General features: G+C 43.0%; 1 protein-coding gene across 1 annotated transcript in view; it reads left to right on the top strand.

Moving 5' to 3' along the window:
- The window catches only part of Nup107 (nucleoporin 107), a 44,469-nt gene that overhangs the window by 826 nt on the left and 31,227 nt on the right, over positions 1-12,416 (top strand). The window contains exons 2-7 of the mRNA XM_041668695.1: positions 1,104-1,195; positions 1,603-1,689; positions 2,899-3,014; positions 5,065-5,209; positions 8,729-8,832; positions 11,818-11,945. Coding sequence (XP_041524629.1) covers positions 1,104-1,195; positions 1,603-1,689; positions 2,899-3,014; positions 5,065-5,209; positions 8,729-8,832; positions 11,818-11,945 — 672 coding nt within the window. The remainder of the gene's footprint in view (positions 1-1,103; positions 1,196-1,602; positions 1,690-2,898; positions 3,015-5,064; positions 5,210-8,728; positions 8,833-11,817; positions 11,946-12,416) is intronic.

The following is a 12,416-nucleotide window of genomic DNA, read 5'->3' as shown; positions in this document are numbered from 1 at the left end:
GGAGTCTTCAAAGGGTTATTCAAACCCCTTGGCATCGGGGAGTGAAGACTCTGTGTTATATTGTACTGCGAGAAAATAAGCGAAGGGGACGTTAAATTCTCCTGGCACAGGAGAATCAGGGAAACCTGTCAGAGGTAACTTGCTAGCTGGTCATTTGAGTAAAAATTATTAATACTGAAAACATTGTGCTAGGTTTATTTTGGTGTGTTCCTTAAGATTTAAATAGTTCATTTTGTTTTGCTGGAATATCCAGCTCATCCCTGCTTGATCGTGCCACTCCTCCCTCTCCAAACCTGGTCCTCTGAGGAAAACCGCCAAGTGGCAGCTACTCCCCTGAGAATGCCAGGCCCCCAATTCCTGCCCAAAGAGTTTTAATTGGGCATAAACCCAGCTTGTGGAGCACACGTCATCACCCCGGCTCCTACAGAGTATTTAAGCCCCCTCTTTCAGAAAGGCTATGTGATTTCTCTTCTGCCCCCTTCATCTCTGGGTGCTGGAAGTTCCCCTTGGAGTGCTTTGCCCAGTAACCCTGGTCTTTTACTTTTTATTTGGCTTGATTGCAGTCCTATGAGGACCTCACTGCCATCCTTTTCTCAGAGAACAGTAAGCCTGGAAGAGATTAAGGACCCAAGTTACCAGGCTGGGCATGTAACTCAGTGGTCTCACTCTGTATCCAGGTTGGCCTGGAACTTCCTATGTAGTTCAGTTTAGATTGCAGGTGAGAGTCTGACCTAACACCAACCCGTGGTCACGCAGCTAACTCAGCACTGTTTTAGAGACTGCGCAATCTTTGCAGAGAATTCTTCAGTTAAGCAGCCCTTTGATCTACAGGACGAAAGATTTGCCTTCATGAAGCAGATGCTGTAGTACAGATTTCAGGTTCTGAAATAACTGCCTAGGAAACAGACCATTGTGGTATGAGAAAGTGAAGGAGGGGGCTCATAGCTGAGCATTCAGTGGGATTTGGTAAAGTGATCAAGACTTAGAAATAGGGTATTCCTGCCAAAACATTTAAGGCTTGACTGATGGAGTGACCTGTCCCCTGACTGACTCAGGATCCTTTGCTCTAAATACTGTCTAAGAGCTTAATTATACCATTTTAGGAGTATCTTCGGGGAGATGTCGTCCCCTGTGATCCGGGAGGCAGAAGTGACACGGACTGCAAGAAAGCAAAGTGCTCAAAAAAGAGTCTTAAGTATCCTTTGTATTTTAAGAATTATACAAATTGCATAATGCTTTGACTCAGTGTGACAGGATTTTGTTTGAGGCATTAAAACTTAACTGTGGTAAAATCGGTGATAGCCCTTCACAGGTGTTTTACTTGATGGCTTTATGCTCTCAGTGGACTTAGTGCATTAGGGTTTCTGTTTCTCTGACTAGTACGTCATTGTAGCCAACTAATAGTCAGTACATGTTAATCTACTTCCAACCTGGGAATTTAATGGCAGAGGGAATTAATAGCTGTGTACACAGGAGAGGTGGTAGCGATAAAATTCTTTGTTCTTGAAGAAAGGTATTCATGCATCTTGTGTAGTAAATCTTTGGTTACCATTACTGATTTTTTTCCCTCCACATAAAAAATTTTCCTTAATTCTTCCTAAGTTCAGGCTAACCAAGATGAAAATTTTGGTAACACTACACCAAGAAGCCAAATGATTCTTCGAACTCCAAGCTCATTTCGACAGCCTTGTAAGATTCTTGTTTCTGCTTTTAAATTATTTAATAGTCATAATACCAGCTAACATTTATATAATTTACATAATAAGATATGTAGCTACAGTATCAGGAAGTATAAATAATAATTACAGTTATCTGAACTCTTGTGAACAAGGACTGTAGTTGTTGTTGTTGTTTCGAGACAGGGTTTCTCTGCAGCTTTGGAGCCTGTCCTGGAACTAGCTCTTGTAGACCAGGCTAGTCTTGAACTCACAGAGATCCACCTGCCCCTGCCTCCTGAGTGCTGGAATTAAAGGCATGTGCCATCGCTGCCCAGCCGCAAGGACTGTATTTTATATCAATACATAGTAATAACATATTGTTACCTGCTTTTCCAAGCTAGAAGGTGGACTGGAGAAGCCAGTGTGAGAGGGTGCTGTTACTAGACAATGAAAACAAAGTTCAGACATCAGGCGGTTTGCTCTGAATTCCAGGCCCACTACACTGTATACCTTGCTGTGCTCTCTGAAGTAAGACGAGGAAGGACCTGCTGACTGGCACCTCCTCCGTTTTTCTAGTTTTAAGTCTGCGCAATTACATTCATATTGAAAATACCTTTTATTTCTATGTATAGGTGTTTTGTGTTTATGTAATATAGGCGAATGTATATATGCATGTTCCTGTGTTTGTCTGGGGGAGTATGTGTGCCTGCGGTTGAACCTTGGGTATTATTCCCCAGGAGCTGGCCAGCCTTTTTTTGTTTTGTTTTTTTTTTGTTGTTGTTTTGCAAGCTCTTGTAGACCAAGCTGGCTTCGAACTCACAGAGATCCGCCTGCCTCTGCCTCCCGAGTGCTGGGATTAAAGGCGTGTACCACCGGCTGGCTTGATTTATTGCTTTTATTTTCCACTTTTTTCTTTTTCTTTTTTCTTTTTTGGTTTTTCAAGACAGGGTTTCTCTGTGTAATAGCTCTGACTGTCCTGTGACTCACTATGTAGACCAGGTTGGCCTCAAACTCAAAGTGCTGGGATTAAAGCTGTGTGCCGCCCCATCTGGGCTTTCTGATTTATCTAGACTGTCTGACTGGAACTCAGGGTCTTCCTGTTTCCTCTCCCCAACCTTACCTGGGTGCTAAGGGTCACACTCAGGCCCTCAGCACTTCACTGACTGAGCCCCTTGAAAAGGATATTTTGTTGCTCATTTCCTTGCTTTGTGTTAATGGTATCCTGACCTTTCCCTTGTAGTTACTCCACCAAGCCGAAGCTTACTAAAACACCCGGATATTTCCTGCATTCTTGGAACAGACGGGAGGTCGCCCCGGCACACACAGTCTTCTGGGTTCTTGGGAAATCTGTCCATGGTATGTGTAAATAAATGTACTTTAATACTTGACTTAAAAGCCTTTTAATGAAAGTTGAAGTTATATTCATCAGGAAAGGTTGTGTGGAGTGGCATAATTGGGTTGACATTTGAACAAAATCAAACGTTGGGATATGTCATTTTCCAGAAGGAAATTACAGCAGTGACATTTAGATAATGGTAAAATACCTGAATCCGGCTGTTTGCTAACCAGATGAAATGTGTCTAAAACTGTTGATGGCAGTTTAAAGCCAAACCCTGTCTTGTTGGTGGTTTTGTTATTCTAAGACAGCTCTCACAAAAATGTTTGTTTAACAACAGGGTTTTTTGGGGGGGGGGAGTTGGGGGAGAATGGGTTAGGGGGTGAGACAGTTTTTCTGTAGCTTTGAAGCCTGTCCTGGAACTAGCTCTTGTAGACCAGGCTGGCTTTGAACTCAGAGACCCACCTGCCTCTGCACCCAAGTGCTGGGAGTAAAGGAGTGTGCCACCACCACCTGGCTGTTTTAAATTACAAAGAAGCCTGAAGAGGTGGCTCAGTGGGATGATAACTGCTTGCCTCACACGCTTAGGACATGAGTTCAGATCCCCAGCACTATTGTAAAAGCTGTGTGTGCCAGCACCGCAACCCTAGAACTGGAGGCTTTGGGGTGTGGGTGCATGGGAAGAGACAGTGGGCTAAAACAGTGAGCTGCAGATTTAGGGAAAGACCCTATCTTAAAAAGAGGTGACGAGCCAGGGGATGGCAGTCACGCCTGTAATCCCAGCACTGGAGACAGACAGCTGCAGAGTGAGTTCCAGGACAGCAGGTCTACACAGAGAAACTCTATCTCAAAATGAAACGAAACAAAACCCAAAACAGGAAAGTGACTATTACAAGATGAGAGACATTATAAGGAAGAAGAAGGATCCGCCTGTGGGCTCGGATGGTAGGCAGTTTCTGAATTGAACTGAATTAGTGGACCCCCACCTGCGTCTGCCTCTGAATTGGTTCTTGACTTTTAAGAAAATCCACTTCTCCACGTGTGGTGACCGGAGTGGTCTGTGTTGTAAAAGTACAAGAGAAGCTAAGCTGTGGTTTTCTGTTCAAGACAGAAGAGAACACTTTAGGGAAGGATGAGACAGTGTCTAGGAATCACTCTGGCGCGGTATGGAAACAGCAGAAGGCATGTTATATACACTGTAATGTGTGGTGGCTTCTCCTGGTTATTGAATATACCAGCTAGGGAAATATGCATTGTGTTGAAAAAGGAAACAAAAACTATGCTATATTAGTGGACTCATAATGCATATTTAATTACAGAATCAAAATTGTTCTGTCTTTGGCATTGTAGTTTATTAAACAGGCATGGAGATTTTTATGCACATAGGAAGTTTTCTGGACTAGTTATTTCCTGAAGGGTAGTTTTTGCCTTTTAACTTTTCTTTGTTAGAAGTTAAACTCATCTTTTTCCCACCCCACCCCCTTTTGGGAATCAGAGCCGGGGTCTCAATGGTGGTGTACGCCTGATATCCCAGTGCTTTGGGGATAGAGTCAAGAGGGTCAGAAGTTCAAGGTCATCCTTAGCAAATAGTGCTTGGACGTGGGCTTGAGCTACCTCAGACCTGTTGTTGTGGCCAGGCAGCGGTGGTGCACACCTTTAATCCTAGCACTAGGCAGGCAGATCTTTGTGAATTCAAGGCCAGCCTAGTCTACAAGAGCTAGTTCCAGAACAGGCTCCAAAGCTACAGAAAAACCGTCTCACCCCCTAACCCCACCCCCACCCCCAAAAAAACCCTGTTGTTAAACAAACATTTTTTAAAAGCTGAAAGAATTATCCTCAGATATTGGTATGGGGAGATGGCTCAGATGAAAATGGTGTATAGACATGCATGCAGGCAAAACATCCAAACACATAAAATAGAAAGTAAAGAAAACTTGAAGCTTCTTTAATAAGATTATAGTCTTTTGAAGTTGAAAACATGTAAGGTGGGAGGGGACTATATTCATTATTATTTGCTTATTTAGTGACAGTAGGCTTATTCCTTATTCCTTTATTTGTTTAATTTTTAAGGTAACTAATCTGGATGACAGTAACTGGGCAGCAGCATTCTCATCCCAGCGTTCAGGGTTCTACACAAACTTGGAGCCCCACAGTGTAACCGAGGAAGTAAACCTAAGTGCCGTTATGTTACGTGAAGACGACCCTGGAGAGGCTGGTAAACGGCTTTGAGATTTAAGTAGCTTATTACTTCACTGAGATCAAGAAAAACTATTTTTGAACATCATCAAAATGTTTTTTTTTGTTGTTGTTGCTGCTGTTGGTTTTTGGTATTTATTTATTTATTTATTTATTTTGCTGGGCATAGTGCTATAGGCCTATGATCCAGGCAAACGCAGGTGAATCTCTGTGGGTTTGAGATTAGCGTAGTCTATGTAGCAATCCAGCCTGGGCTACATAGTGGAGGAACTCTGTCTCATCAGCGCGCGCTCTCTCTCTCTCTCTCTCTCTCTCTCTCTCTCTCTCTCTCTCTCTCTGTGTGTGTGTGTGTGTGTGTGTGTGTGTGTGTGTTTTAATTTGATTTAGGTAGCTTAAAAAACAAATACGGTCTTGCAAAATTCTAGACACTAAGAAGTCTACAATGAAGGCATTGCAAGGTTAGATCTTTTAAGGCCTGCTTCTTTCCTTGGCTCGCAGGTCACCCCTTTCCTCCCTCATCTTTCTTGCTCCTCCTCCTATTGTATAGTTTTGTTAAGGTAATTAGTCACAGGTGTCTTCTTTTTTAATGTGTTTGGATGTTTTGCCTACATGCATGTCTGTGCACCAGTTGTGTACCTGTGGAGTACCTGTGGAGGTCAGAAAAGAGCATTTCATTTCCTGGGACTGGAGTATACAGGTGGTTATGAGCAGCTGTGTGGATGCTGGGGCTTGAATCGGACCCTATAGAAGAGCAGCCAGCTTTGCTTTCTTAACTGCTGAACCATCTCTCCAGCCCCAGTTGTGAGAAGATGGAGAGCCCTGTCTTAGTGCTCATTTTGAATCTTGCCATTTTAATACAAATAGCAGACCAATAGATTGCTAGTCAGTTCTCATCTTTATTGTGTGTCACTTGGAGAACTCCTCTTTATTTTTTATTTAGATTTAAAGCTAGCATTGTTGATATGTTTGAATCCGAGGCAATGATCTTGGTTTTCAGGTGGTATTATAACTTGCTAGTTTGGGTTGGTTATTCCTCTTCCCCATGGGAATGTTTTTTTGCTTGTAGAGTCTATACTAAACATGAATATGTGGTGTTTTCATCTTTACCTTCATCGTAACTAGCACAGATGATAAACACTGATTCCTGTCATAGCCATTAAATTGTTAGAATAATTATTCCCATTTTAGAAGAAAGGAAGCTGCTACCCGAAGAGATGACTTGCTTGACAGCATTTGGCCAGGCAGTGGTGACGCCAGGCGGGAACGAAGCAGTTTGATTCCAGAGCATAGATTGGTAGCCACAGCGTCCGTGTAGTATTTCCAAGTAATGTATGTGTTGAGTGACTCAGAAATAGTTTCCATTTATAGATACAGCAGTTCCATTTAAAGACCGACTTTAAATATCATACAGGTAATATCTGATTGTCTGCCTTTCCCCCCATTAGAGCATGCTGTATGGTCCTCTCCTCACTCTCAGCTGCTTGGTTGTTATACACTTAAAATATATTCAGATATTCTGAAATTTGACACCCCTTCCCTTTTGGTAATAATTGAAAATATGGGAAATTCTAGGACAGACTTGGGTTCTTTAAGAAGATATAAGAAAATTAAAAGTATATAAGCTGGGTTATGTAATTAATTTAAATGTGTACATCAGTATAAGAGTGGAGTAAAAAGGCAGTTGATGAAAATGTACGTTTGATAAGGAGTTAATGTTCAAAATATATATAGAACTCCTAGCTGGGTGTGGCTCACACCTATAAATCCCAGCACTCTTCATGCTGAGACAGGAGGATCGCTATGAGTTCAAGGTTATCATGAGCTACGGAGTGAAACTTCAGAATCCCACACACAAAACAGCTTTTCTAGCTCAACAACAAGTCTTCAGTGCAATGAAGATCTAGTGTCAAATCCCCTGTGTGACCCAACATTAGGAGGGACAAGCAAAAATAAGAGTTTAAGGCCAACCTTGACCATGTAGCAGAATTGTGACAGCTTGGGTTTCATGAAACTTAAACACCATTAACAAAAATATAATAAATCGGTGCTGGGTGTGGTGGCCGGAATGTTTAATCTGCGCACTCAGCAGACAGAAGCAGAGATGGGTCTGAGTTTAAGGGTACACAGTAACTGATCTACATAGAAAGTTCCAGGCCAGCCAAAGCTACCTAGTGAGCCTCTCTCAAAAAGTGTGGTGTGGTGTGGTGTGGTGTGGTGTGGTGTGGTGTGGTGTGTGTGTGTGTGTGTGTGTGTGAGAGAGAGAGAGAGAGAGAGAGAGAGAGAGAGAGAGAGAGGACACCAAACTCAGGAAATAACAACTGCTAGTAAAAATGGAGCACGATAGCACATAGCACATTCCTATAGTCCAGCACTTCAGAGATAGAAGCAGGAGGATTCTTACATGTGTGCGGCCAGCTGGGCTGCAGGAGATGCTGCCTTGGGGAATTATAGTATGCTCCACTTTCATGAGGTACTTAAGGTGGTCACACTACAGAGACTAAGAAGAGTGATGGTTACCAGGGGAAATCTGGGTTGGAGGGCTACTGAGTATTTAGTTACAGAGTTACATTTTGTGAAAAGAAGAGTTCTATGGATGGGTGTTGGTGGAGGCAGCACCACAGTGGGTGTAGCAGCAAGCTGCTTGGCCACCCTGTTCCTTTCCTGGCCATCCAGATCCCTGAAATAATCACACAGAAACTGTATTAATTCAATCATTGTTCTAGCCTCTTACATATTAATTTAACCCATTACTATTAATCTGTATATCGCCACATGACTGTGGCTTACCAGTTCTGTCTTGCTGCTTCCAGGGCTCCATGGCTTCTCTCTGACTCTGCTCTTCTTTCTCCCAGCAGTCAGCCTAGCTTTCCGTGCCTACCTAAGTTCTGCCTTGCTATAGGTTCAAAGCAGCTTTTTTTATTCATTAATGGTAATCACAGCATACAGAGGGAAATCCCACATCAAATGGGAATGTGCGCACTTAAAAAAAAAGTTAAAAAAACTTTGTAAAGTTTTTGTTGTTTGTTTTGTTTTTGAGACAGAGTTATCTCTGTGTAACTCTGGCTGTCCTGGAACTCCCTTTGTAGACCAGGCTGGTCTTGAACTCAGAGATCCACCTGCCTCTGCCTCCTGAATGCTGGGATTAAAGGTGTGTACCACCACTGCCCAGCTAAAGACTTGTAATTTTTTTTTTAAATTGTATGTGTGTGAGTGTTTTGCCTATGTGTATGTATGTGCACCACATGAGTGCCTGGTGTCCTTGGAGTTCAGAAGAGGGCGTTAGATCCCTGGAACTGCAGTTACAGATAATTATGAGCGTCTGTATGGTGTGGCTTCTGGAAACCAAACCTGGGTCCTCTGTAAGGACAGCAAGTACTGCTGACCACTGAGCCATCTCTACAGCCCCGAGTCACTAGTTCTTAAAAATACAGTTGTGCTGGAAGGAGGGAAAAGACTTATAGCTGTTTTTATGGTTTGAAACCAGTAGGATTCCTTAAAATAATGTCACTCTTTGTTCCTTTCTGTCTCGTTATTTTAGCATCCAGGAGTATGTTCTCTGATTTCCTGCAGTCTTTCCTGAAGCACTCTTCAACCACAGTGTTTGATCTTGTAGAAGAGTATGAAAATATCTGTGGTAGTCAGGTAACTATTTCCATTCCATGGTTCAGTGCTTGTCTTGTATGTTATCCTGCTAATTCCTGTTCTGTGCTTCTCGGGTGCATGGTGGAGAGCAGGGAAACCGGTCAGAGGACCTCTGCTTTTTACGTATTCCAGGTCTATACAAGATTTATTTGGAGGAAAAGAGAAATCAGCTTCTTAAAAAGAAAAGTCTGAGGCTGGAGAGCCAGCTCAGTTAGTTAAAGGTTGACTGTAATCACGGAGGTCTGAGTTCAGATCCCCAGCACCCAGTGGCACTTAGCTGTGGAGAGCAACGAGGAGAGATAGACACACCCAGGAGGCTTGGTGGCCATCAAGTATAGCCAAAGAACAGCTCCAGGTTCAGTAAAGACCCTGCCTCACTAAATAAGAGAACAATGAAGGGGCCTATTTCCCTCTACACACTCACTCACACATGTGCACAGCCCACAATGTACAAAGAACTCTTAAAATTCAACCGTACAAAACAAAACAGCTAAATTAATAATAGTCAGAAGATGGGGACAGACAGCTAAGCAAAGAAGAAACACCAGATAAGCGTGTGCAGAGAATGTTTATGTCGTTAAATAGCAAGGGGGAAGCTGCAGCCGTTTAAAATGGTGAAACTCTTGAAGATAGGCCTGGAGAGATGGTTCAGCAGTTAAGAGCACTGGCTGTTCTTAGAGCACTGAAGTTCATTTCCCAGAACCTCCATGGTGGCACACAACTGCCTGTAACTGTGGCTCCAAAGGATCTAATAGCCTCTGACCTCCTTTAGCACCTACGTACAGGTGGTGCCCATAACTCACACGCATACACACAAGTTAATATTTGGGAAACAGTCCAAAATATACCACTCAAGTGAGCGTGTGAAGCAGCAGGAACTCCCACTCTTCCATGGGAATGCACGGTGGTACAGCCACAAGGGGAAACGGTCAGGTGGCTTCTTGCAAAGTTAAATGTGGTCTTAGAACCCAAGGCGGCACCAGTATAATCTTTGGTATTTACTCAAGTGAATTTAAAGCGTGCCTACACAAAAGCCAGTACACAGATTGGGGGCAGCTCTGTTCATACAGACGTAGATGCAACCAGGATGTCCTTTAGTTGTGAATGAATCAAACATCCAGAAAATGGAATTTCATTTTGTGGAGAGATGAGTTCTCTAGTCATGAAGAGACACAGAAACCTTAAATACAGTCTGTTAAATGAAAGAAGCCTGTCTAAAAAGCTGTATGACATGATTCGAACTGTGTGATAGTCTGGAAAGGCACAATAAGATCGTGTCAGGATTGGTGGCTGCCAAGGGCTTAGCGAGGCAGGAAGGAGAGAAGCTGTTCTCTGTGGTTCTGTAACAGTGGATGCTTCTCATTAGACATTTCTCAAAGCCCGTGGATGCCACCATATGTGAGTCCTAATGTAAACTGTGAGCTTTGGGCTGAGAGATTGACTGATGGTAATAATGCACCCCCTCATTGCAAGACCTGATAATGAGGTGGTCCTGCAATGTGGGAGCAGTATTGGGTTCCCTAGCTTTTGTTCGGTTTTATAAACAAGAAAAAACTTCAGAAAAGCGGAATGTTGGCATGGGAAACAGCCTGGCCAATAAAGTGCTTGTCGTGCCAGTGTGGGGCCCTGAGTTTAGCCCACGGCCGAGGTGTGGTGTGAAGAGGATGCCAGGATAAAGGCAGCTGCATTGCTGTCTGCCTGGCCAGCCTAGCTGGGCAGTGAGCTCTAGGAAAGGTCTTCTCAAAAATTATGGTGGAAAACTGGGTCTGGTGACACACGCTGTTAATTCCAGTACTTGGGAGGTAGCAGCAAGCTGATCTCTGAGCTCAAGGCCAGTCAGGGTTACATACTGAGACCCTGCCTCAGTAAATAAAGTGAGAATGTTAGAGACACTCTAAATCGACTCGACCTCCACACGCATACATCCACCTGCACAGACATGGAAATGTACAGCACACACCTGCACTCCAAAGATCAGGACAATGGTAGCCAGTATATCTTTTAACATTTAGTATTTTCAAACATTCTTTTATTTTATGAAAGGGAGCGTTTGTGTGGAGGTCAAAGGACAACTTGTGGGAGTCAGTTCTTCTACTGTGTGGGTCAGGCCGATAGGCTTGGCATCAGACACTGTTTCCAAATAGACCACCTGTCTCAATGAGCCCTCAGTTGAGGGCTCAATAAATGAACAGTCTACAGATGATGCTTTTCCCAAAGGGCGGGTAAGTCAGTGTGACTCTGTTTCCTAGTGAGGATGCCCTGTTTCGCAGTGCGCCTGCATGGATCACTTGCCACTTTACACAGGGTTCCTTGCTTCCAGGCCTTCACCTTCCTCAAACAGCTTTGTGTCTTTCCAGGGAAACCCATTAATTCTCTTCTGCCTCAGTTCCAGGATGGGTTCCAGTCACCAATTAGAGAAAGGAGGAACTTTTGAAGTTTTGTTTAGAAGTAACACGTTTTGGTACCAATCATTAAGAAAATTGTTTCTTGGTTTGTTACATGTCCTAAATTTTTCAGACATAATTTTAACATAGTAAGTTTTACTGGTTTATATGATTTTATAAAGTATAAATTTAACTTATCCTGGGTAGATATGTGGAGAGAAAAAAATATATACTTGTGGTTACTGTTGTTGAATCTAAAATTTACAAAAGTAAGTTCTAGGACAGCCTGGGCTGTTAGAAACCTTGTCAGGAAGGAGGCGAGGGGGTTGTGTATCTATATACTGCACAGCATTCTTGTTAGCACTCTGTAGTAACTAGTAACTGTACTAACTAGTAGGAAGGAGGCAAGGGGGATTGTATGTCTATATACTGCACAGCATTCCTGTTGGCACTCTGTAGTAACTAGTAACTGTACTAACTAGTCAGGAAGGAGGTAAGGGGGATTGTATGTCTATATACTGCATGGCATTCTTGTTAGCACTCTGTACTTAAACACAAAGATACTAGTAACAGTCTCTTTACATCTGTGTTTTCAATTTAGGTGAATATACTGAGTAAAATAGTGAGCCGAGCAACCCCTGGACTGCAGAAGTTTTCAAAGACAGCCAGTATGCTCTGGCTTCTTCAACAAGAGATGGTCACGTGGAGGCTGCTTGCCTCTTTGTATAGGTAAAGTTGTGTAGAGCTCCTAAGTGAAATGAGCACAAGGTGACAAGCCAGTTAGGCAAATTAAATTAAATTTAGTGAGAGATATGTTTTGATAGGTTTGCTAATCTTGAGATTTAAATTTTCTAGTACTTTAGGTGTCGAGAGTCATTAATGAAAAGGGGGCCTACCAGGACATAAAGCTGGTAGCTATAGAATAAATCAGTCTTCGGCCATACAAAGTAATATACTCCTGTAGCCTCAGGAGGCCAAGGCAGAAGGATCGAAAGTTTGAGGCATGCGGGACCAATGCAGAAAGCAGGGAGAGACTTGTGGCTTTGGGTATGTTATGAAATACTGAAAGAAAACCGTGATTAATTCTGCCGTATGGCCTTAGCAGGTGCCATTACAGGCTACGGTTTTGTCACGGTTAGGGTAACCACATGTCTGCTCCTGCATCCAGTAAATTAAATGTGCTGACTAAGTTATTTGTTT

This window comes from Microtus oregoni, unplaced genomic scaffold (assembly GCF_018167655.1).
Source record: "Microtus oregoni isolate MIOR12 unplaced genomic scaffold, Mior012 000001F_ref0000356, whole genome shotgun sequence".
Classification (NCBI taxonomy): domain Eukaryota; kingdom Metazoa; phylum Chordata; class Mammalia; order Rodentia; family Cricetidae; genus Microtus; species Microtus oregoni.
The sequence above is the reverse complement of the archived record's forward strand: the minus strand, read 5'-3'. Positions and strand labels throughout refer to the sequence as shown.